The following is a 24,835-nucleotide window of genomic DNA, read 5'->3' on the forward strand; positions in this document are numbered from 1 at the left end:
CTTTGTTGATATCCCACATTGTTGTAGGTAATATTGTTATAACACTAGCTCATTGCTTGGATTAGATTGAACCAGGAGAATCAGGAGAATTATTGCAGGTTTGACACAACCGGACAGGGCTGATGTTGCAATGAACTGTGGCTTTTATTAATTCCATGTGCAATTTCAGCACCAAAAAGCCCCACCCCTGAGAATTTAGCCAGTTAGCTATTTTATGTATTCTAAAAGTCACAATCACCTCAAATTTGAATCCAGAGTATAAATACATCTCCTTTTTACAAATACGTGGCAGATAATGACAAACAGCACAGAATTTGGAAAGCAGAAAGAATAATGATTTTCATTCTTTTCCATATTCCTTCAACTTCACTGCCTCTTCCACCAATGCTCAGCACAACCGTTCACAATTGCACCTCTACCTATATTTCATCACATAATCTTCCCATGCTCCTAGTGTTTCCAGACCACAACTAATCCTTCTGTAGTTAAAATTCAGGTGCACCAATCCCTTTCCTATAAAGTATTTGTGAAGACTGTGCAAAGTCTCTCTTTTTTTTGTACAAAGATACTAATTAAACTGGTTTTCTTTATTACATGTGGACCTACTATGAGAAAAATCTTGATTTCTAAAGTAAGCAGCCAGAACGGTAAGTTATGTGGTAAATGGAATACTCTGCTATTATTTTATTTCACTGGGGTTTACATAGTATTTCTAGGATAATATCCAGCCACTTCTCAGTAAAGATGATAATGCAAGTTATCTAGGATCAAGTCCTGCTTTCTTTTCCAAGGGATGCCAGAGGTTTAGTATAGGATAAAGAGAATAATGTACCCATCATCACATCTCACCACCACATTCCATGTTTTCTCTTTTATATTCCTTTACATATGTTTTAATATATTACATTATATGCTGATTTTGGAGGTATGGGGGAGTGGGTGGGAGGAGTTTGTCAAACATACTACCTGTTCTTGTACCATGATCATACACGCTTAAACATCACAAGTCAGCAAATTAAATTCAGAATGTAAAGCCTTTCACTATACAGATTTCCTCATGGGCAAAACAGTCTTTGTTATTGATCTACACTGTCTATATGAATATAGTTGAATCCTTTTATGTATCTCTCTAGAAGTCTCTATATTTAAGTGTTATAGAGGACTCTTCAAAATATTCTCTTTAACAGACAGAAGCTACCATGAGGGAATATTTTTAATCAACACTGTAATCTTAAATACTTTTAGTTTTCTGACTTCATATTCAGAATTATCAGACAAAAGAAAAAATCCACCCAAATGTACCAAAACTGATTGTAGGTACAGAGGGCTTCTTACATGTGTTCAATATTAAGGAATAGATTGTCTCATCTGAAAAACAAGTAATTAAGTAAAGTATGCTTGTGATGCATAAATAGTTATTAGTAGGGAAAGACATTTTTGTTCATTACTGAAGTGTGATGTACTATTTTCCATTCTCACTACATTTCAATTTCATTGTTAAAATGTGTACCTTATAAAAAGAATGGGCATTGAATACTTGAAGCACAAATACTTCTATAAAATTCCAGCTGTTTTGAAATCGTTAATTCTCAGTACATTTGGCAAAAGCAGAAAATTTCCCAGGAATATATTAAAAATATTACATAACAATTATATATTAAGCCTCTCACAGCATGCTAAAAGTTGGCAAGGCAAAGCAGGCCCATGAAACATCAAAACAAGCTCTTTGGCTCACATTTTGTTTCCCCTTGTTGTGTGTCCCTGCTATCCTACATGGTCTATCTGCCTTGGACTAAGTCTCTTCCTTACTTGTACTATTTACCAATTTGGGAGGAAAGTCAGGAAAGCATAATCAGACCAACTCTAGTAAATCAAATCTGTCTAACTTTTCTGCCTTTTTCTTACTGCTCCTGTCTTGTCAGTACAGGAGCTTGTCAGTACAGTTAATAAGCTGCTGGGGGCAATTGCTGCCTTCTCTCCCATGTGGAATAATCACAACTATGACATATATGCACTTACTCCCCCCTCCATGCCATCTACATAAAGTTATACGTATAGTTCTTACATATATCATAATATTTACATTCTTTCTGTCTTATACCTGAGCTCAGTTTTCAATGAGGCCTTAAATTTCATGGAGGTAGATGTCTTAATAATAATCATCAACACATCCTGGTATATTTTACTTGGCTGCTTGTTACTTCATATAAAAAAAGTGAAAATAATCTATAAACTATTTGAAAGATTGATTTCTGTTCAGCTGAATCAATCCCCTGTAAATTGATAGGCTGTAAAGACTCTTTTTACTTTAAACCATAATCCAGATCCATCAAATTTTATTAGTGTAGCTGTGTAAAGCTTTCCAGCTCAGCAACAAAACCCACCTCCTCTCCCATAAGAGCATTTCTAACTTGAATCAATCTGCAGAAAACTTCAAATAAAGTGCTTACAAGAAAGAGAAACAAACCTACAATATACTAGAAACTAAAAATCACCACTTCAAAAAGGAATACGAAATATTGCTTGCTTGCTGTCTTCATGGTATTCCTTTAATAAACTCTGTCTTCACGATTTGAGACCAGAAAAATGAATTTTACTTTTATACCACTGCTTTATGCCTTGCATGACACTTCCTAAGTTCAGAACACTGCAACTTGCTTGTCCTTTCACAAACAAGAACTTTTGCCAGAGAGAGAATGAGTCTTAAAAGACCAGAAGATCTCCTAAACTTCTTAACTGAAAATTAGCCAGCAAAATGACATTCATAGACATTGTCAATGATAAATTATTCACAGGCTAAGCTAGGACACATTTTTTAAAGTATGCACTGAATTGCACCTACTTGCTGTCGAATTTCTTCTTCCATCTTTACTGGGGACCCCAACTCTGCAACTTGTTTGACACCTTCACTAGCATATCCTCCATACTCCCAAAGGATGTAGTTCTTTGAGTGAGAACTACCAATGATCGCAGACCAGTGGTTGGTGCGTCCTTTCAGGGAGGGAAAAACAAAATCAGCCATCAAGATACCCTCAAAGTGTAATTCCTAATTTCTTATTAAAGCAAAAGGTTTGAAGTACCCAGACTTTACCAGTACCAGCATGCATGCTGTCAGTTCTCACTAAATCAATACACCATAACTTTAGAGTAATAAGAACAGAACAAGCCAGTGAAGTACAGAAATACAGCATAAAGTGTCAGTAATTATTGCATATAACCCCACAGGCTGAATGGTGACAAAGATCATATTCTGGCTAATCAAGCGGCCCCCCAGACACACAGCCATAGTATGTATTTTTATTCACAGAAGACTTCACTTCTTCAGAAAGTTTAAGAACATTTTTAGGTTTCCATATAAAATATCTTTGAGGATGAAACCTGCAAGGGAAACTGTCAGTAGTTACTCAAAGATTCAACAGCAAGTCATTTCCTTACTTTCCTGGTTTCTAACAGTCCATTAGATTTGTGTTTGAATGGTGACAGCAATGGGTAGATATAAGAGTGATTACACTATCATTAAATGTTATAGATTTTCATTTATAGCTTTGTGCCCAAACATTATCAGGTACAGAGCTATAACTGGCCAGAAACCACCCATAGCAGCTTCCTGCAGAAGCAGGAGGTGAAACATTCGTTTTCTTTTGGCAAATGGTGTCCAGTACTTCTTCCAGGAAACTTCAGAAAAACTGACAAAGGACTGCTCTTGTTGAGACTGACAATAGCTGTTTTTTCTGCTTTGGAATACTTAAATTATACATGTGCCATGTCTCCTTTTCCCACCCTCACCTCAACCACTAGTAAAGGTTCCCTTTAATTTAGGAAGGGAGTTTTGGTGTTTCTATATTCACTGAGTTCCTTGCTCAAGTTTCCCATGGTGTAAGAGTTGTAAAGCTAAGCAAAAGGATTCCTGTTCTTCTTTCTTGTCTTCTTGAACAGGAAAAAAAAAGTAGAAAAGTTTAAAGAAAAAATGTTAGAGAAGTCTGACGGAATTGAAAAGACAATCGAGCAGAAATAAAGAGTCACAGAAGTCCCACAGTACTGGAAATAAAAATGAATTCACTTCAGTGTCAAACAACACTGCAAAGATATAGGCTTAAAGGAAAAGGATCAGAAAACGAACTGCTCGCACAAGCAGACAGTCTGGTAACAATGCAAAGACTGTAGGAGATGAGGGAGACAGAATGATGAAGTGAGACAATACTTAACATTTTTCTTTGCAATGCAAAAGGTAGAGAGTAGCAGTAAAAACAGCTGAAAATTAGAATAAATAAATGAAAAATGAATAATGAAGTAAACAAAGGGAATGCAAATCTATGATGTGAAAGGTGGGACAATGAAACTGAAAAAGACAGTGTAGAGAATTGAATAGATAAAGTCAGATGCAGGAACCTAATCACAGGAGAATAGAAAATAGATTAGAAATAAAAAAATGAACTCCAGTGATGGGGGGAAAAAAGCCAGAAAAGTGTAGCAAGCAGAATAAATAGATTAGGGAGATGGCCTAGCAACAGGGCAAATAAAGCCTCCATAGTTTCCCTAGTACTAAACTTGGACCAAAACACACCTACTGAGCACTGAACTATAGTACACTTGATGTTTTCAGAGTCCATTAATCACTACTTGAGCCACAAATGAGGCAAAAACCCCAAAATTAAACCTCCTCCCCATTCAGATGGGAGACCCACTGAAGGGACTACTGTCAGAAGATGGTTTCTGTGTCTAAGATCTAGCAATTGTTCCTTAAATATATGCTGGTGCTATGTCAAACCCCAGAGAGATAATGCCATTCAGCTGCAGTGATGTTTTGCCCATTCTTTCTTCCTAGCACACAGGTCTATGTCACAAGACATAGACAGCAGCTTTCCCTGAAACACAGTAAGTGACACTTACTGAAACTTCGAAGAGAAGGTTCCTCATAGTCCATACAAGAGAAAAATTTATCACTACAGAGAGGAACCAGAGTGCTTTTAAATCTTTAGTAAAACGTATAATGAATCGTTTCATGTGCTCCAAAGCCTCTCATACTCCCTGTCCTAAGCAGATCAAGAATATCTTCTGTAACCAGAGCCCAACCTCACCCTTAAACACCTCTCCCTAAAGATACTTGCTGTGCAGATAAAGCAGCTGACCCACCTTGCCCAAATGAGCTGTTTGAAGCATTCTGTATCTGCCCTACACCTTTTACAAAATCTGCACATTTGAAAATGTTTCACTTCTCACTCTGAACCTCCCATTTATTATGAGAGCAAAGAGACAACTCAATACAGTTTATCAAACATTTTCCTCCAGACATCAAAAAAACTTCACATGAAATAATCTGAGCAGTACAAGGGCAGAGCGATTTTGCATCATCAGTTCAATGTCACTATCCAACTCAGCAAACTACCCAGACAGCAAACTGAAATACTGACAACTTTCAAATGGTGTTATTTCACTTGTTTCACTCCTTTTTATAGTAGTTTCTCTCAATGTAAACACCTGTATATTTTTTCATAAAGATCACAGTGTCATCATGAGAATGTATCCTTTGACATATTTCATAGTTGTTCCATATAAAATCAGGATGTAGAGCATATATACTTTTGCTATCATAAATGGGTGATACCCAGAGAGAACATGTTATTTTAAGCCACAGGGCATATGTAAATATAAATCCTTTTAACTGGTAAAATGCGATAGGAAATTTAATGGTTTGCCTTGAGCCTGATTTAATAACAAATGAAATACTCGACTTCCACTTGTCTTATTATCAGGAGTTGTAATAACTTGCAAATATTACCTGAAAAGCATGATCACTTTGTTTAAGCCTTAGTTTTCAAATCAGTTTATTTTTTTCAGTCTGAGATCCATGGTAGCAAAATTGTTTTAAGAATTAGGTTTTAGCCCTTTCTACAGCTGTGCTGCAGCTCTCTCCACTCACCCTATGGCACACTCTGAACAAGATCACATTGCAGTGTTTTCATTCTAAGCAATGCTCTACAGAATAGGCGCATCTGATAACTCCTAAACAGCCAATATTTTAAATATTATTATTTTTTTAATATTCCACTTTTAAATTTAATAGAATGATGCTATTTTAACTGTGGAAGTATAACAAGTGTAAAATTATTTCTAATCCATTGAATTTGTGTAAACCTCAAAATAGTTTTCCAGAATTAAACGTCTTGCATTGTACCTTCCAGAAACATTCTGTGTGATAGCAGAAGAAAATACTTTATTTGGTAAAAGCAGGTCTTTGGAGAAAAGCTAAGCAACAATGTAAATATTATTTACAGATTTTAAAGCAAATCAGAAGAGAAGTTAAAGAAAAGACCAAAAAAAAAAGCTTTGTGATCTACTTTCTATTTCAGCCATACTTATCATATAACAGTACAACAGAATGTTTAATGTGATGGCTTGGCAAATGATTAGTGATTTTAAACAGTCCATCTTGAATAACAGTCCATCTTGGATACATTGTGAAGTTTAGCAGTAATGTTAATGACTAGTTTTAATTTTTAAATGAAAACAGGATGAGATTGTTTCTCAATTTGCAGAAATTTCAATGTAAAATCTTATCAACTTTTATTACTGGGCTTAATCCCACTAGCATTATAGGGTAATTTTTTCACTTTTCCAGTATTTAAAGTTAAATATTGATGTAATTCACCACTTTGTAATTGGGGAGAAATAGCAATCTACAGAGTCCGCTCTTGTGGCAAAATATTGCCGCTTAATTTCATTATTCATCCATACTCTTAATGTGTTCACTGACTTAGATATAAAAGAAAAGGCCATTTATCCCAAATATTACATTATTAAATTACACTAATTTCATAGTTTTCAATCATTTTCTCATGCTGTATTTCTAACCACTGACAAATAATGCAGGTCTAATGTGACACTCAAGAGTTGTGTAAATCATCCAATAGATTAAAAGAGCATTCCTGCAATTACTTGTTTTGCCGTGTTTTCTCTCTCATGTATTATGCTGGCAAATAATAATCGCACAATGCTACATTCAACTTAAAATGTATGAAAGACAACATAAGCAATATTGCTTAGACCAATAAATTGGTGAACTGATTGATACACAAGACATTTGAGTTATACGACATTCTGACACTGTATTTATAAATATATATATATACATAAAATCTACACTATAAGCATCAGACACAGACAACACAACAAAATTTAAAGATCAACAAATACGATTCATATTCTCAAATAATTTTGTAGCCTTTACTGACACAGAACATGGAGTCAGTAATGAAAGAACAAATGCAAAATACACATGTATTTGTAACTTTAGCTTTTACAGTTACTTGGGTTATTGCAACAAAAATACTGATTCTGTAGTTCAGAAACTAACAAAACCCAGAGAAACAAAGCTCAGAAGGTGTGCTTTATCTGTCTGTTGAACCAACAGCAGCAAAGACAATGGAACATTGTGAGGTCCATATAACTCGTGTCCTTGAGCAGAAAGATTCAGGCCTCATGAAAACAAACTGGAATCTTTCAAAAGACTTTTAAAGAAAACATATTGGCTAGATCTGCATGGCTGTAAACTCAAAATTTTAACGTGTTGCTCATCCTTTGTGGTCCTATTCTTAGAATTTCCTTTCCTACTTGCAAGCCAGTCTATAAGCTATTATAGGCCAGTCTAACCTTATCAAAAAGGAAAAAAAAAAGAAAAAAGAGAAAATAACCTTTCTCACTTCAAAGAAATATAAAAATGTGATTTCATACACAACTCCATTCAAAATGTCAGGCAAATTAATAGGAATTATTTGTTATGTAGAGCATTTGCAGAAAGATCCATGGATTTTCAATACTGACCATTAGCAGTATTGCATACACATCGTAATTTACTCTGCTGAGCTGTAAATAAGTAATGCATGGTACAAAAAGCTCCAACCCTCTTCACAGTCTCTATTTGGTGTAACAATAGTAAAAGAATGATACTCACGTGGAAAATCTTTGGGATGGGTTTTTTCTGACCAGTTTCCATAAAACGTTAGCCTGTATTTGGCAGTTCCACAGGCACAACAATCTAAAATTGGTTTGTCAGTCACACCTTCTGAAGCTGAGTCTGAAAAAAGCAGCAAAGTACCCATGGATAAGGGTTACAATTCAAAATTGACAGATGACGGAAAAGTTGCCATAATAAAAACACCAGTACATTAATCTGAGTTAAAAATAAATTTTAAAAAAAGGGGAAGGTTAAGTGGGGCTATACTAAATTAAACTAGAATTTGAAATACCTAGACCATGTTTGTAAGTTGATGCGATGATTTAACCTACTTTTTTTAAATAAGAAAACTCCATTGTTTCAGTCATCTTCACATTTAAAATGGGTTTCTTTCTGTTTCTGATCTGATATGACTAAATACCCATAATAGGCTTGAAAATTTTGGACAGCCAAAGCATATATATTCTTCAGTGCAATGCAATCACCAACTACAATATTTAGATTTTAGGAAAGGATGATAGAGCCCAAGATTCAATAAACTAAGTGCCCTGGAAACCAATGATTTTCACACAAAGATGAGCTAAAAAGGTGAGAGTATCACATCTAAGGAAAGGCAAGGAAGATTGTATGAGGTACAATATACATGATAAGGAAGAACATAATTGGGGATCCTAAATTTGAACATAGATGTAACTGTTCAAGGTCTCAGAGTTTTAGTTTGATATGATAGGTAGAACATGCCAAGATTGCAGAAAGATCTTTTACTTTACCTTACCTTGTTCACAAATTTTTTTGGTGAGAGATCCTTCATCTTGAAAATAAATTATGCGCTTCTGCACTATACTGGCTCTATAAAGAAAAAAAAAGTTTTAAATATATTATTCCTTAAAAGGAAGGCAAAAATGCATGATAAAGACCTAGGCATTATACACAATAAAGGACTACATATAGGATATTTTTATTTCAACTTGCATTTGAATTTCATTATATCCCACAGAAACTTAGATCTTTAGACAAGTGATCATAGTCATTTGGGGAGGATCCATGCACTTGAATGTATAATGATCAACTGAATATTCAATATTTCTATCAGATTTTATATTCTAAAAACACTGAAATTATATTCCATTTCAGAAAAATATCACAGCTACAGCAAGCAGCTGTTTTTAAGAAATTACATGGTATTCTGAAGACATAAATACTTCTGATATATAACAGCAATTCAGTGCAAATGTCACATAAAACAGAAGCTCAAAAAAGCTAGCATAAGCTGAAGTCTTTGAAAGCAATTCAAAGGTTCCAAAAAACAAGCCTCTAAAATTAAATCGAGAATATTTTATTAAGACTTATAGTTAAAACAAAACAGAAGTTTAAAAGCCTCAGTCTAGCAAGGAATGGGGAGATTGAATCTTAAAACAATACAGAGAAAACCAGGGACAATATGCAATTTGTTTCTGTGGCTGGAGCTGTGTATCTGAAATTTAGTTGATTTTTAGCCTCCTGAGAGATCATAAATTGAATTTTACATCAAAGATCTTGAAGTCAGCAAAGCACCAAGCCCAAGTTCATCTTGCACATTTGTATCATAACCACAATAAGGTAAATATCAAAACCAATAACCAACTGGAAAATATATTAAAATAATTCAGGCAGCCCCTTCCAGTTTTAAATACACTTAACTAGTTTCTTTGAACATTTGAACTACAAAAATGTAATTCCCATGTAATCTTCTTCCAATAAGAAAAGAGAATTTGGTTAAATTTGGTTAAAGACATTCTTTGGACAGACAGTTTTCTGAAAGGAACATGCTTTGGGAGCTAGCATTTTGTTTACAAATGTTAGCAACATTTTGTACTATGACTTGTATTTAAAAGTCTAACTACCAAGGGCGGGATTCTTGTTTTTCCTCAAACTTTACAGTCAAATAATTGTCTTGATCTTACTAGAATTAGTTCTCACTCATACCAGTTGAAGTGCAAAGAGAAGTAAGGCTGTGTGTGCTTGGAAGTGTTGCAACGATGTAAACCTTTTTTTGACAAGGTCCCATCCCGTGAAGTTATCAAAATTAAAATACAATTTCCCTGTGCTTTCTTTGCAAGATACAAGGTCAGAGTCGGATAGGAAGGAATCCTTCATTCCACATTATAAAGGAGCCCAGATAATAACTTGGTTTTTTTACACCACTCAAAGCTAGATCAAACTGGAAGGAGTACAGAAACAACAGCTCACACTCATCCATATTAGTACTGGCATCTTCTAAAGGAAGATGTAGTAAAAGGGCAATACAGGACACCAGCTAAGGCTGTGAAAAAAACCAGCATGAAACAGAAGAGAAAGATGGACTTTTACAAAATGCATTGGCATGATCCACCAATAATTAGTGAATGGGAACTCCAAGGACTCATCTTTATAAGGAAGCTTTTGCACTAGGGATAAATATGAGCCTGGAGCAAATAATAGAAATTGAACAAAACCTAGAGTTCGTAAAATTTGTTTTCTATTAACACGAGAACTGTCATGGGACAATTAAAATGCTGCCAGAAGAGACTGAACAAATATGTGAGAAGCAGAATGGAAGTTTTCTGATAAATCTTTTCCAGGTTTTCCAGTAAGAAACAAGGGGGAAAAAACCCAAAACAACAAAACAAAAAACAACTAGTAGCAGGAACATGAGCCCAATGGACAGCCTGTGACAGTGGCATGCTACCTTAGCTTTTCGAGCCTTCACATTCAAAATCAAAGACAACTTTAAAGACCTTTTGGATGTTACAGTGCAATTGAGAACCAGTACTTTCACACAGACTCTATGAAACACATACTGGTTTTGATAGACCATCAATTGTGGTTTTTAAAATGCTGTACCATAAAACTGGAAAGCAGGATGATTAACAAAATTTAAAGTAACAGCAACCTGAGCTGTTACATGCATCATCACAACTCACATGTTGCCAAGATGCTTTAATTTCTTATACACTGGCCAGTTACCGTCTTCCAGGATTGATAGAATCTTCACTGATGTCCTGGATAAGGGGCTAGAATGCAACCTCAACAAGTTTGAAGATGATACTAAATTGGGGGAGCAGCTGACATGCTTGAGGGTAAGGCTACTATTTAGACAGGCAGATCCCAACACACATGAGAAACGGGTTGGCATGAACACCACAAAAAGTTACTGACAGTCTTGTACATAGGACAGAATAACTCAGTTCAGACTGTACAGGGATCTGCTATCCAGAGAGCAAGTCTGCAAAAAAATCTTTGGAAGTCCTGGTGGACAATCTGACCATGATCCAGCAGCATGCCATTGAAGCCAAGGCAGTCACAACCATACTGGGTGGTATCAGCTAAAGCATAGCAACCCAGTCAAGGAATGCGATTTCTTCCCCTCCATATGAGAACATATGTGGAGCATTACAGTTTGTTTGGGACTGTCCAGTTAGAAAAAGACATTGCATTACTAGAGAAAGTCCACTGCAGGGTCACCTAGATGATTAGAGGAATGGAGCCCATGAGGTCTGAGGAGAGTCTGAGAGAACTGGGTTCACTCGGTCTAAAGAAGAAAATGCAAGGGAAGTATTTTACTGTTTGTTGTCTTCAACTAGCTGACACAAAGATACGGAAGAGGTAGAGATAGATGTTTCTCAGAAATATATGGTGGTATGATCCACAGCAACAGCAAGTAGGGACACAATAAATGTCATGGAGATATAAGGAAAACCTCTCTCACAACAAGAGTGGTTTTAAGCGATCAAACACTGGCACAAACTCCCTAGACAGGACAGGTTGTGCAATGTTCATCCCTAGGGATGTTCAAAAATTGATCAGACACACACCCAAGCAACCTACTCAACCTGATGTAACAAAACCTACTTCAAACAGGCAGGTGACTTCCAGAGGTCACATCCAATCTAAATTATTCTATGATCCTGTGCCTTAAATATAATTTTAAAGAACAGATTTTTCAAAGCTTACTCAAAAAAAACCAACAAGCAAACAAAAAAACAAATCAACTTAGAGAGTCCAAACAAGAAGTCAGCTGGTTGATACAGGAGCACCCAAATCTGCATATAAGATATTACAACTATTTAATTTCAGAAGCAGTTATTTTAGAAAGAAAATGTAGAAACATTGTTTGAAGCCTGAAATATATTATTCTTTTTCCTGCAGTTAGCTTGTCACTGTGAAATGTCAAAGGAACAGTTCTTTTTCTAATAACAAAAGCTTCACAGCTTTCTGAGTCATCGTCTCTTCAGCTGTGTCTGAAATTATATATGGAGGCAATAATCTAAATAGGAGACTTTAACTGATTCCTAGGGGAACAGGATGGTATACTTAGATGGCTGCATATATATCAGAAGTAGCACACAACTCTACAAACACTTAGAAATATTTTTTAATATTCATTATTTTAATTATCAGATTCTAGATTGAAGAGAGACCAAAGCATCTAATCAGCATATTTGCCTAGTTTTTATCACAACCTTTTGTTCTCCAACCCCTCCCTTTTTTTTTTTTCTTTTTCTTTTTTTAACATTTTATTCCTCTATGAGAGTTCTGGTTTGGACTAAAGGTTCTTTCCTTTGGTTTTGAGGCTTACAAAAGCAGCTTAAAAATGGAATGGCAAGCATTTTACAGGGAGGAAATAAAGCTTAAGAATTTACACAAGGTATACATTAGCTTAGGCTGAATAAATCCTTCCTGCCACTTCACAGATTCACAGAACTGTAGAGGCTCGAAGGGACCTCCAGAGACCAAGTCCAACCCCCCTGCCAAAGCAGGTTCCCTATAACAGGTTGCACTTCCAACATCCAGTGCTGTCTAAACTTTATGCGAAGGGGAGATCCACTTGCTTTCCCCTGCATATAAACAGATTTAAGTGGATCTTGAATTGATTTACTTCTCTCTTTGACTGTCAGCATACCGTGAAATAAAAATGGAAATATATATGGCCCGAAAAATCTGTTTGTTTCCCAATAGCTTCAAAGTGATGGTTCTGGGTTAGAGTTAAAGTTTTTCCATCACCAAGCTAAGGAGCAAAACCTTATGCTACTGACATATATATAGCTAGCAGTGCCTTGCTTTATTAAAAAAAAAAAAAACACGGAAAAATCCTAAAAATGTTACTTCTTATTTCTGGTTTGTAGTTCTCCACAAATTTAAGGAATATTTGGTAGCGCCTGTCACACTTATTTTGGCGATACTACTTCAGAATATTGTAGGCTGATACAAACAGGTCTCTCCTGACTCAGTTAGCTCAGATCATGTCTGAGCACGAGGTGGGCCAGATCTGTCCTGAAACACTCCAGCACAGTTCTACAATGACCCTGCTGTGAAAAGCTTTACCAAAGTCACACAAATTGCATTTAGGATATTAATATACAGGAAATGTCATAACATATAAAAATTAGAGTAACCATGGGAATGTTCCAAGTCATACCAGAAACAGGAGTTGTGGTTTGGGGGGGGATGTTTATTTTCCTTTTTTCCACAGAAGCTGCTTTAGATCATCTTCCTTACTCTTTTTCCCCTCCCCCCCCCCATCCAAATCTTAGCATCAACAGAAATGCTTATACTAAATTGCCTCCATGGGAGTAATGATGTGACAAAAGTAGTAAGCAAGAGGATCTACAAGAATTGCCCCTATGATACTTTCTAAGCTTTCATCAAAAACATTAAGTACAATATTAGAGTTACATTTTAATAAAACAGCTTTTTCCAGAGCTGATGAGGCAAAACACCTACTGTATATTTTACACCTACTGTAATTTTGTTGAGGCCAGTGGATTTTGTAATTCAAATGCATTATTTTGGTGTGGTGGTTCAGCCCCAGCCAGTGGCTGAGCACCACAAGCTGCTCGCTCACTCCCAGAGGAGAAACAGAACCTAGGTGGGCTGGGGTAAGGGCAGTTTACTGAAAAAGCACCGTGAAAGTAGAACAATAACAGCCAATTACACTCATACCTGGTGATAACACAGAGTACCTTACCGACCAGATGATTACAGAGTGCTGCATGACACAAGGACGGATCCAACACCCCAGCAGCACTCGGACTGCCCTGGAGGCACCCAGGAGCACCCCTCCCCAAGCAGCCCCTTTTATGGGGGAGTGATGTCAACTGGTGTGAAACAGCCTGGGCTAACTCAGCTCACCTGGGCTGGCTGCTTGGGAGGTTGACTCTGGCCTGGACAGAACCAGGACATTAGGTTGTCCTCATGTCAGGAGGTCAGGAAATGTACATATTCACAGAAATTTACTTCTCTAATACTTGGGAAATTCTTATTAAAAATAAATTAAAATTCCACTGAAAGCACATACAACCCTTTCACCATTGGATACCCAGCAATTTTTACATGAGAAGGGTATTTGACAACTACATTCTTGTGCTGGTTTTAGCTAGCATAGAATTAATTTTCTTCATAGTATGTAGTATGAAGCTATGTTTTGGATTTGTACAGAAAGCAGTGTTGATAACACAAGGACATTTCTGTTACTGCTGAGCAGTGCTTACAGAGAGCCAAGGCCTCTTGTGCCTCTCACCCAACCAGCGAGCAGGCTGGGGGTGCACAAGGAGTTGCGAGGGGACACAGCCAGGACAGCTGACCCCAACTGACCAACAGGATATTCCATACTATATGTTGCTATGCTCAGTACATAAAGCTGGGGAAGGAGGAGGAAGACGGGGGCATTTGGAGTTACTTTTTTTCCCAAGTAAACATTACATGTGATGGATCCCTGCTTTTCTGGAGATGGCTGAACACTCACCTGCCCATGGAAAGAGGTGAAGTAATTATTTATGGCTAAACTGTCTCTACCTCAAACCACAAGTTTTCTCACATTTACCCCTTCCAACTGTGTGTCCCATCCCACTGTGGGGGAGTGCATGAGCAGCTTAGCTGCCAGCTGGGGTTAAACCACGACAATTCTTCGAAAAATTTTTCAACGAGCAAATTGTTTATCTCACCAGAGAACAAGCTCCATCTACACCAGAATCTAATTTTGTCATCAGCCATCATTGACAAAGGTCAGTACTATTAAAAAGTTACATTAAATTCTTTCTTACTTTCTTGATGCCTCACAAGCTAACACAGATGTCGCCACTTTGTTGGTTTTGTTCATTTGTTAGTTTAAGTACGTTATTAACATGAATTGAGCAAACCAACCAGACTTGATACTTGATGTTAGATAAAACACAGTAATATATATATCAATGTTGCCATAATTTAATATTTACATCCCTGCACAGGATAAATGCCTTTTCTCCATTAGTCAGATGAAAAACAATTAAAGCTTCTAAAAAAACTCCTAAAATATTCAGAGCGTACATATATACCAGAAATCCTTCTTCAGTTGTAATTTTCAACATTTTCCCCATAGTGACAGAAAAATAATTGAGAGAAACCCTTCCAACATGAGCTAAGTACTCTGAAGTTGTCTTACAAATTTGCTGTAGCTTCAAAATCCTTTAGGTTGTCCTTCATATCATACTCAGGTCTACTATCGCATGTATAGACAGGAGTTCACTGACTTCAGGACTGAATTGGCCATCATATATAATACAACAAAAACCTCTAAGGGAAAACACAATTATATATGCTGCTATCTTGTATTTGTCCTCAGAAAATCTCTCTTTCTTTGCTTGAATGGCCACAAGACATAAATATTAAATCTAAAATCTTCAAGATAAAAACTCATTCTGACAAAATCATTTCTGACATGTACACTACACCTATTATTAAAAAAAAAAAAAAAAAAAGAAAAAACACCAAAGGCAAAAGATGAAAGAATGAGTTTGTCTAGGACTCTTGAGAAAATTTCACGTTGCTTAAACTCTATTGCTATTCATGGGCTGTATCTTCACCAGGTATTCTACTCACAACCTTTAGCATCTCCTTGAATTTCAAAACTAAACATTGCAAATTATACTGTATAGAAAAGTCAGAAAAGATTGGACAAGGACTGGATGGTTAGAAGATATATGTTTATTTTGTTGTTGTAATCCCTGTTTTTGTATGGTAGATGGAAACAAACTATCAAAGGTGGGAGTATAGTTTTTATCAAGACAATGAGCCCAATTCATATTATCTGATTGCTATATTCAGTGAGATGATGTGATAAGAACTGATGCAAAGCACTTGCTTGTTAACTAACAGATCTTAAGATCAAAATGAAAAATAAAACTTATGGAATATTGTTTTATTTCTGCCCAAAATGTCTATGCAACCTCTATGACACCCACCCACTCTTAGAGGGAACTCAAAAGACTTGATTCCTCTGGGTGTTGAGAGAAGCAGGAAAAGAAAGAGAAAATCATGCCCACGCTTCCAGTCTGCAGTCTGCTTCACCTGCTATGCCAGGACGTGGCAGAAAGCAAACCACGCAGGCAAAGGTCACATTTCACACCCTCCCACACGTGCTGCTCCAAACCAGTCCTTGATCCCTGCTGTCACTACTTGACATCTGTTGATTTTGCCATAACTGCACAGCAAGTGTGGACAGCCATGACACAGTAAAAAGCACATTTGCCCTTTTACAATATTTCTTTAATCTTTATATCCTACACCTATTACCCTCCCCTTGAGCCACCTTCTGCCCTAAGAAAACTCCTTTTTTTGTATAATGTATTAAAAAAGGAAAGCAGTAAAGATTAAAAAATAAAATGAGTGCTAATTTAATAAAGCTTGAAGAAATACCCAAAACTTGAGAAAAAAGTGTTCTAAATCTTTAAGAATCCTAGGGGATTCAAGAACAAAGTAAGAGAATTTGTAGATAAAACCAAAAATATCAGAGCTGTCATTCTCCAACTGTTGTTTTGGAAGAGGTATCAACTAACAATATACTCAAGCTATAATTTAATGAGTAAATTATTTGCTTGTACAGACAAAAATTGTATGTTAAAAGCAACATCCTAACCAGGTCCACCCACTTGTAAAATACTGATTGCTGGGTATTCAGTAGCAGAAATCGAAATTTGAATGAATTATTTGATATTTTCAAATCCAGAAAAACCTTCATCTCATTTTAGCTGACAGGAGCCTGAAGGTTAAAGCACCGCAATTAACAGAATATATTAACACCCACTGAAACTAAGCTAACTTGATTAAAATGCTTAATACTACTACTTAAAAGGGACCTTAATATTATTAATGCATTTGCCTAGGGAAGCTTAATTTTGATGCAGTACCTTTAGTACTTGAGGTTAAGTCTGACACCACAAATCCACTGGAACCGGATCTGGAAACATTAGAAGAGACTTGCCATTTCCTTAGTGCAGCTGAGACACGCATTTCAGCTTTCAAGAATTAATAACTACAATAACTGAACCTCTTATACATGGGCTTTTCTAAGAGCTTTCACTGACAGTTAAGACTGCAGCCTACTGAACACTCAGGCAGCTGCCAGGGGAAAATGGTCCTTTATGCTGAAAGATAGGAGTGCAGAGAAGTGAAAGTAAACAAAGCACCTATAAAGATAAAAGGATTGAGATCTGTAATTTTTACATTTTCCTCATTCTGAAGGGATAGCATATGGGAAGAAGGCACATTCAAACTGTATTTGAGAAATAACTGAAAGACCACCTTGTTCATGCAACACAATTATTAAAGAATGATCAAATGAATCCATCAGATTACATTATTAGGAAGGTTTTCAGCAAGCTCCTCCTCCTCTTACTCTTTATTCAAAATCTACTGCAACAAGTTTGCAGATAAGGACAGTGTTAGGCTAGTGTCTATAGTTCATACAATTATTCTGGTTGCAAAAATTAGTTGTAGTCAGGTTTTGTAGCAAATATTGTTGCAATACTTTGGTACACAGATTTTTGGAGAAACCAATGGCAAGGAACCTGTACAGCAGGATTTTTGTTCTTCCTACTTCAGCCCTAAAAATGCCAAATTCAATACAACCTTCTTCTGTCTGATTGGTTGCCACACAAATGTCACTGGTAGCACTTTTGCTACCACAGATCAAAACAAGAAGGTGGCACCAGTAACCTATGAACACATAATATCAATACCAAAACTATGGTCTTCAGTCTGTGACTGAGAATGCTTTGTAGCTGCTTAGACATTTCAAAAGTGAAATATTCACATGTACTGCACCTATCATGATGCAATTTGTTACTTAGCTCCTTTAAAATATCCTCTACTGGGGGGATACACACACAAAAACTCTCACTGACAGGAAGCGCAGAGCTTCCAATACTTCTGTTTCTTTGTGAGCATTAAAATTAACAAATATAGATTAGCCTCCGAAACTTCCAGTAGCATAATCTCTTCTATTGTGCCCTAATCAATATTAGAACAGAAGATCAATGCCCAAACATTTACAAACAACATCTATATATGGGATTGAAGAGGATTTTGAAGGATTTCAGTACAAAGGTACAGCACAAATCATCTTTGGTTCACTGGTAGGATTTCAAAGCATATGGATGGAAACAGTGCCCAGGGCATGCATGCCTTGAACCTGAATGGGACAACATATAGGGAACACTCTAGGCAGGCCAGCCCAGCAGACAGACTATATTATAAACTCTTGAAATTTAAAGACAATGAAAGGCTGGGTCAGTTCTAATTTTACCTGATTCAGATTACTGTGTGAATTAAACACTGCATTGGATATTTGACTAGGCAAGAAGAAGGTAAAGGGTGGGCAACAGAGCTATTTTTGAATAAGGATTGATGCAGAAGGATTTACAAGCATGGGAATTGCCGTGAGGATCAGTTGTGAATTAGGTGTCTAAAGGCTCAAAGGAATAAGAATCAGGAAGCTGAATGGAATGATAAGGAAATTCAGCAGCTGAAGCAGCAACAGACCTGGGACATATGAAGTAAATAATAGCTGTTGCCAGAGCAAAGCAGAAACAAAAGGACCATGAAAGCAAATGGAGAAAGAACTGATAACATGCAACATGAAAAAACAGAAAAATGGTATTTTCTTTACCCTAACAGTAATGTTGAAAGGTACAAAAACAGGTGTTAGGAAATGGATCAAAAGTCGTCTAAGACATGCATACAAAGGGCAGGGTCTAGTCATATCTCTCTGCTGCAGCGGTGGGTTGTCAGACTGTGGATGTGATTACATACAGATTACATATGTTAGCTCCCCCAAAACAGTCTGGGGTAATGAAACTCCTTTGAAGTGACTGATTCCTTCTCAAGGTGGTTTGAAACATCTTCTATATAACAACATACAGCTGCAGGGAGATTAAATAAACCCAACAGTATCAAGAAGGCTTTTGCCTCTGTGGGGTTCCTGTAGTCTGGTTGACCCACAGAAAGGTCATCATCTCATGAAGGAAGTGATTACAACTATGCTTAATGGATCAGGGATTAAGCAAATGCTACACAGTCTGTATTTCCCTCAATCACCGGGACAAGGAGGGCACATGAATAGAACTATTAAGGGACGCATTACGAACAGTAGCAAGTAGCAGTGGAAAGTATTGAGATGATAAATTACCCATCATATTTTCAGCTTTGAGAAGCAGGCATAGACTAGGAAGTGGAATCCATCCCTACCAAGTTTTACTTGGAACAAAAGAGCAGTTAATTAGATTCTTAACTTCATTAGAAACTCAGAGGGAGATGTTTTAACATGGATAATTGAGATACACAAAGTGCAATTAGAGATACAAGAGGAAATAGAGCAAGGGATCAGACATTGTAGAGACAAGCAGGGGTGCTCCTTACAATATGTGTATGGGAAATAGGTGAATCAATTATGTTTTTCAGATTGACATCCAAGCAGTGCAATTTAAACTTTTGCAATACTTCGTTTAGATTTTGAAACTGAAACAACAAGGAAAACAAATCTGATCTTCAAAGGAAAAACAACATATAGCAATCTGACTCTGGTTTTTATAGTAGGAAATCATTTACTCCTGCCAAACATTTACACAGGATGAAAAGACAGAAAAAAATACATGCTTTGGAAATTAAAACCATACAATTATCAGATACACTGATGTTTATTGTGTTTTGAAAACCAAAATGTGCCCTGCAATCTTATGCTGCTGTTGATTGTGAAATGATGCTGTTGAAAACTGACTGACCTTCTATTGAAATCAATTACCAACTTCAGTTTCACTTAATCAGAAAAGAATCACAGCCTGGATTTTTTCTGATGCATGACTAGCCACTAGAAAACTAAAAAATTATAAGGACAGCACTTAAAACTTTATTCGTGCTGAGCCAAGTGGCTTGCTGATATAAAAAAAAAGGCAGAAAACACTTATCTGAGTATGTGAGATTTGCCTTCTTTTCATGAGTTTAGCTTTATTTTATTAACCTGCCTGACAGTATTTAATATTTTGAGAGTAGAACTCTGTGGTAGAAATACAGATTACTACTACAAAACTGCAAAGAATGTAGAGCCATTTATGTGTCATATTGAAGACAATGTTTTGTCCATGATTTCTTCAGATAAATTAAGTACTCATTCATGGTATAAAAAAGACAAGGCTCTCCTGGAGAGAGTCCAGAGAAGGGCTACAAAGATGATAAAGGGTCTGGAGCATCTCCCCTATGAGGAAAGGCTGAGTGAGCAGGGACTGTTCAGCCTAGAGAAAAGAAGACTAAGGGGGCAACTAATTAACACTTATAAATATCTTAAGCATGGGATGCAGGGGGAAATGGCCAGCCCCTTTCCAGTGGTCTGTGGAGACAGGACAAGGGTCAATGGCTACAAGTTGGAGCACAGGAAGTTCCGCACCAACATGCGGAAGAACTTTTTCACAGTGAGGGTGACAGAGCCCTGGGACAGGCTGCCCAGGGAGGTGGTGGAGTCTCCATCTTTGGAGATATTCAAGACCCGTCTGGACACTTATCTGTGCAATATGAGCTGGGGAGCTGCTTTGGCAGGGGGGTTGGACCCGATGATCTCTCAAGGTCCCTTCCTACCCCTATGATTTTATGATTCTATGATTCATTAGTATGTGTGACCTACATTAAGTCTGATGAACAAAATGATTTTGTTATGAATGGTGGCACTTCAATACATAGCGTTATCTCTAGAATATTCTTCTGGTTTGTATACAAGTTTCTTGTCTCATCATATATCTCCTTAGGCAAACAACCGCAAGGCTCAAGAGCACACCTTTTTTTCTGTGTACTGAACAAGTGTGTATTTCATTTTTAGAAAAATCTATGGGAACAAACATTGTAATAAGTATTCATTAGAACTTATATGGCTTGTTGGTACATATTAAGGGTACCACCAGGCTACATACACAGTCTGTTCAGTGAGTGAGCATCAAAAGTTCGTTATCCTTCGAATGAACAGAGCTGATTCCTTCTCTAGACATAGGCCCCTATGTCTGCAAGCCTATCCTTTTCTGCATCAAATAAAACACCAGAAACCATTACAAAAAGCAAGTGTGCTTTTCGGTGCGTTGCAAGACTTTAAACTACACCCTGCTGAAGCAGTGAATGGACTGAACAACAAATCCATTTCTTCAGGAAAGCAGTGCAAAAAGCATTCAGACTGCTGTTGTTCAGATAGCAAAGATACTTAATGCATGTCTAATGAAGTAGAAAAGACAGGAAAAGTGAGTACTTAATTATTGCAAGGAAAAGAATGGAAGGGCCCACCCAATTATTGGTTGAATTTAATCATTCAATCCTTTCACAAATCCCTTCAAAAAACTGTCAAACCAAGTAAGTAGAAAGACAACAAGAATCAATTCAACCGTCAGTTTATACAATGAGCAATTCCTTTTCTAGGTTTTTTCCTTTCATAATTTCTGAAGAATTGCAAAAATACATGTAGCTGCTCCTTTAAGGAAAAAAAAAAAAACCCAGAATTGATTTTGTGGTGTTTCATATGAAAAAAAAAGAATCAAGATAAATACTGTGTTCAGATTTGGAGATCCTTATTTATAGAATACATCACTCTTAAGAGAGTCTGCAATTAATATATTTAAATCCATGTAAGAATCATGGAGCAGACCATCCTGGAAACTATGATAAAAAATACAGAAAATGAGGATGTGATTGGTGACAGACAGTGTGGCTTCACTAGGGCCAAATGGTTCTTGGCAAATTTGGTAGCCTTCTATTATGGCATTACAGCATTGGTGGATAAGGGAGGAGTAACTGATGTCAGCTATCAGGACTTGTCCAAAACACTTGACGCTGTCCTGTACAACCTCCTTGTCTCTAAATTGTATACACATGGATTTGATGGATGGACCACTCAGTGGATAAGGAATTGGCTAGATGGTCACACTCAAAGGGTTGACAGCTCGATGTCCAAGAGAAGATCAGTGATAAGTGGGGTTCCGCTAGGGTTGGTATTGGGACCATTGCTCTTTAACATCTTTGTCAATGACACAGGGGGATTGACTGCACCCTCAGCAAGTTTACCAATCACACAAAGCTTTTCAGTGTGGTGGGCATGCTAGAGGGAAGGGATGCCATCCAGAGGTACCTTGGGCAGGCCTGAGAAGTGAGCCTGTGAGAACCCATGATGGTCAACAAAGCCAAGTGCAATGTCATGCACATGGGTTGGAACAATCCCAGCACAACTACGGGCTAGGCAGAGAACAGATTGAGAGCATCCTTGAGGAGGATTTGGGGGTGTTGACAAACAAGTAGCTCAGTATGAGCCTGCAATGTGAGCTTGCAGCCCTGAAAGCCAATAATATCCTTGGCTGCAACAAAAACAGTGTGACAAGGAAGATGATTCTAGCCCTCTACTCTGCTCTCATGAAACCCCACCTGGAGTACTGCATCCAATGCTAGGTTCCTCAGTACAAGATAGACGTGAAGCTGTTGGGAGTGATTATAGAGAAGGACTGTGGAAATGATCAGAGGGTTGGTGTACTTCTTTGAGGACAGGCTGAGAGAGTTGAGTTTCTTCAGCCCAGAGAAGAGAGACCTTATAGCACCCTTTCAGTACCTTAAGGGTCCTACAAGAAAGCTGGAGAGCAGATGTTTACAAGGGCATGGAGTGACAGGAAAAGCAGTAATGGCTTTAAGCTGAAGGAGCGCAAGTTTAAATTAGATATTAGGGAAAAATTACTCACTGTGAAGGTGGAGAGGCTCTGGCATAGGTTGCCCAGAGAAGCTGTGGCTGCCCCCTCCCTGGCAAGTTGGATGGGGCTTTGGACAACCTGGTCTATTGGCAAGTGTCCCTGTCCATGCCAGGGGATTGGAACTAGATGGTCTTTAAGGTCCCTTCCAATCCAAATCATGCTGTGATTTAAATACTATTCAGTATGGTAAGGACAGCAGAATCTGACAGTTAATGCAGCCATTTGCCTTCCATATTGAAATATAGCTGGGCTTTCAATTTTAACTGTAAAATGTGCTATGCAGAGCTGTTCTAGATTTTTGTGGGTACACAGACATTTCAGCAAATATTGAACTCAGCATGCCAGAAATAGTTTCCTAAAATAGAAAATTTCATACAAAATTACTCACAGACTATAACTTCTTAAATGTAACTGAAGATTTACTGATATATCCCTATAGTCTTATAATACATTAACAGATTTTATTATGAAGGAGCAAATGACCAGTAAAATTTGCCATCTTTATGACTAATTTAAATTAAACTTTGTAACAACTAAGAATTGCCAAAGTATTGTAGGATTGAGATCATACACTGCTAATTTCACCTCTCTTGTCTGGCTCTATAGATATTTTGAATAGCAGCATATTTTATTAAAGCCTCCTATTAACTGGACAGATACCGCATAAAATAAATCGGTTACTACAATTAAAAAATGAACCGCATTATGTTACTCAGCTTTTTCATTATCTCATCACTACTGGACCAAATTTGACCCTCACTTTAGTTGACATGAAATGAGAATACTATTATACTACAGTAAACAACATTACGTTTGCATGACACGGAGCCCTGGTTTTAATATATAGACAAAAATCTCTTATTTGTAAACTGTAGAAATAGTATGACATTTTGATTCATAAATAAAATATATATTTTTAAAGCATAGCATGCTACATTAAAATAACATCTTAAGTTCCTGACATGAATAACTCCTTAACATGAATTAGCATGCATCAAAAAAGCTTAATTTCAGTCCACGTGCATAAAAACCCACTGATTCAAAACATTCAGTAATAAAAAATGAAACCACTCTGATGTCATCAATAGTGGCGCTGCTTTATGTTTTAAAAGGAAATCAAATTATGACTATCATGATTATTTCTATTCCTTTCCTCTCTTTTGTTTCTCCTCAAAAACTGACAATGGCATTGAAGTCAAATTAAACATCTGTTTGTAAAATAAACTGGAGTGCTACTGACAGCTGCTGCCGAATGGCAAATGTTCTACAGCTGTCAGGCTCCTAAATTAACAATTATTTTCATTTACAAACAGCAAACAACAAGAAAATTATAGTTTGGGGGTTTTATTATGCCACTACTTAAAATTTATGAAAATACACTCTTCTTGAGATTTAGCCAGAAAGATACCCAAGTATACTGGTTTAATTCACCAGTTCCTGGGACCAAAATTCAGACAAAGACAGATTTCAGTGTAACATTTTTGGAAGAACTTCCCTCCTTACATTTCTTAAATCCTTTTGCATTTTGTCTCTAGGATATGTGAATAGAGGTAATTATCGTTTGAGGATTTATCTTTCTCCAACACCAATTTTGACAATAAAAATACTATTGAATGAAAACATGTTCTTGATTTTTTGTATATCTTCCTAGATTTGTAAATACACAGATATATCAAACTTGCAATTAAAAAAAAATATTTAAAATGCTTACACATTACCTACATCAGAATTAGATGTCAGGGCTTTTCAGACAGCAGTATTCATGTTTAAAACAAATTAATTTGCTTTTAGCATATTTAGAACTCATGTGGAACTCACCGAAGAGTTTCAAGCTCAGTGTGGTTAT

The 24,835-nt window shown here is 36.8% G+C and overlaps 1 protein-coding gene across 1 annotated transcript in view; it reads right to left on the reverse strand.

The window, feature by feature from the left end:
- Positions 1 to 24,835, reverse strand: part of SPON1 (spondin 1) — a gene marked incomplete at both ends in the record, with an annotated part of 198,563 nt that overhangs the window by 124,428 nt on the left and 49,300 nt on the right. Inside the window, 3 exons of the mRNA XM_084263643.1 lie at positions 2,843 to 2,991; positions 7,952 to 8,074; positions 8,730 to 8,803. Of these exons, the coding sequence (XP_084119769.1) occupies positions 2,843 to 2,991; positions 7,952 to 8,074; positions 8,730 to 8,803 (346 nt within the window). The remainder of the gene's footprint in view (positions 1 to 2,842; positions 2,992 to 7,951; positions 8,075 to 8,729; positions 8,804 to 24,835) is intronic.

This window comes from Gallinula chloropus (assembly GCF_964237585.1).
Source record: "Gallinula chloropus genome assembly, chromosome: 4".
Classification (NCBI taxonomy): Eukaryota; Metazoa; Chordata; class Aves; order Gruiformes; family Rallidae; genus Gallinula; species Gallinula chloropus.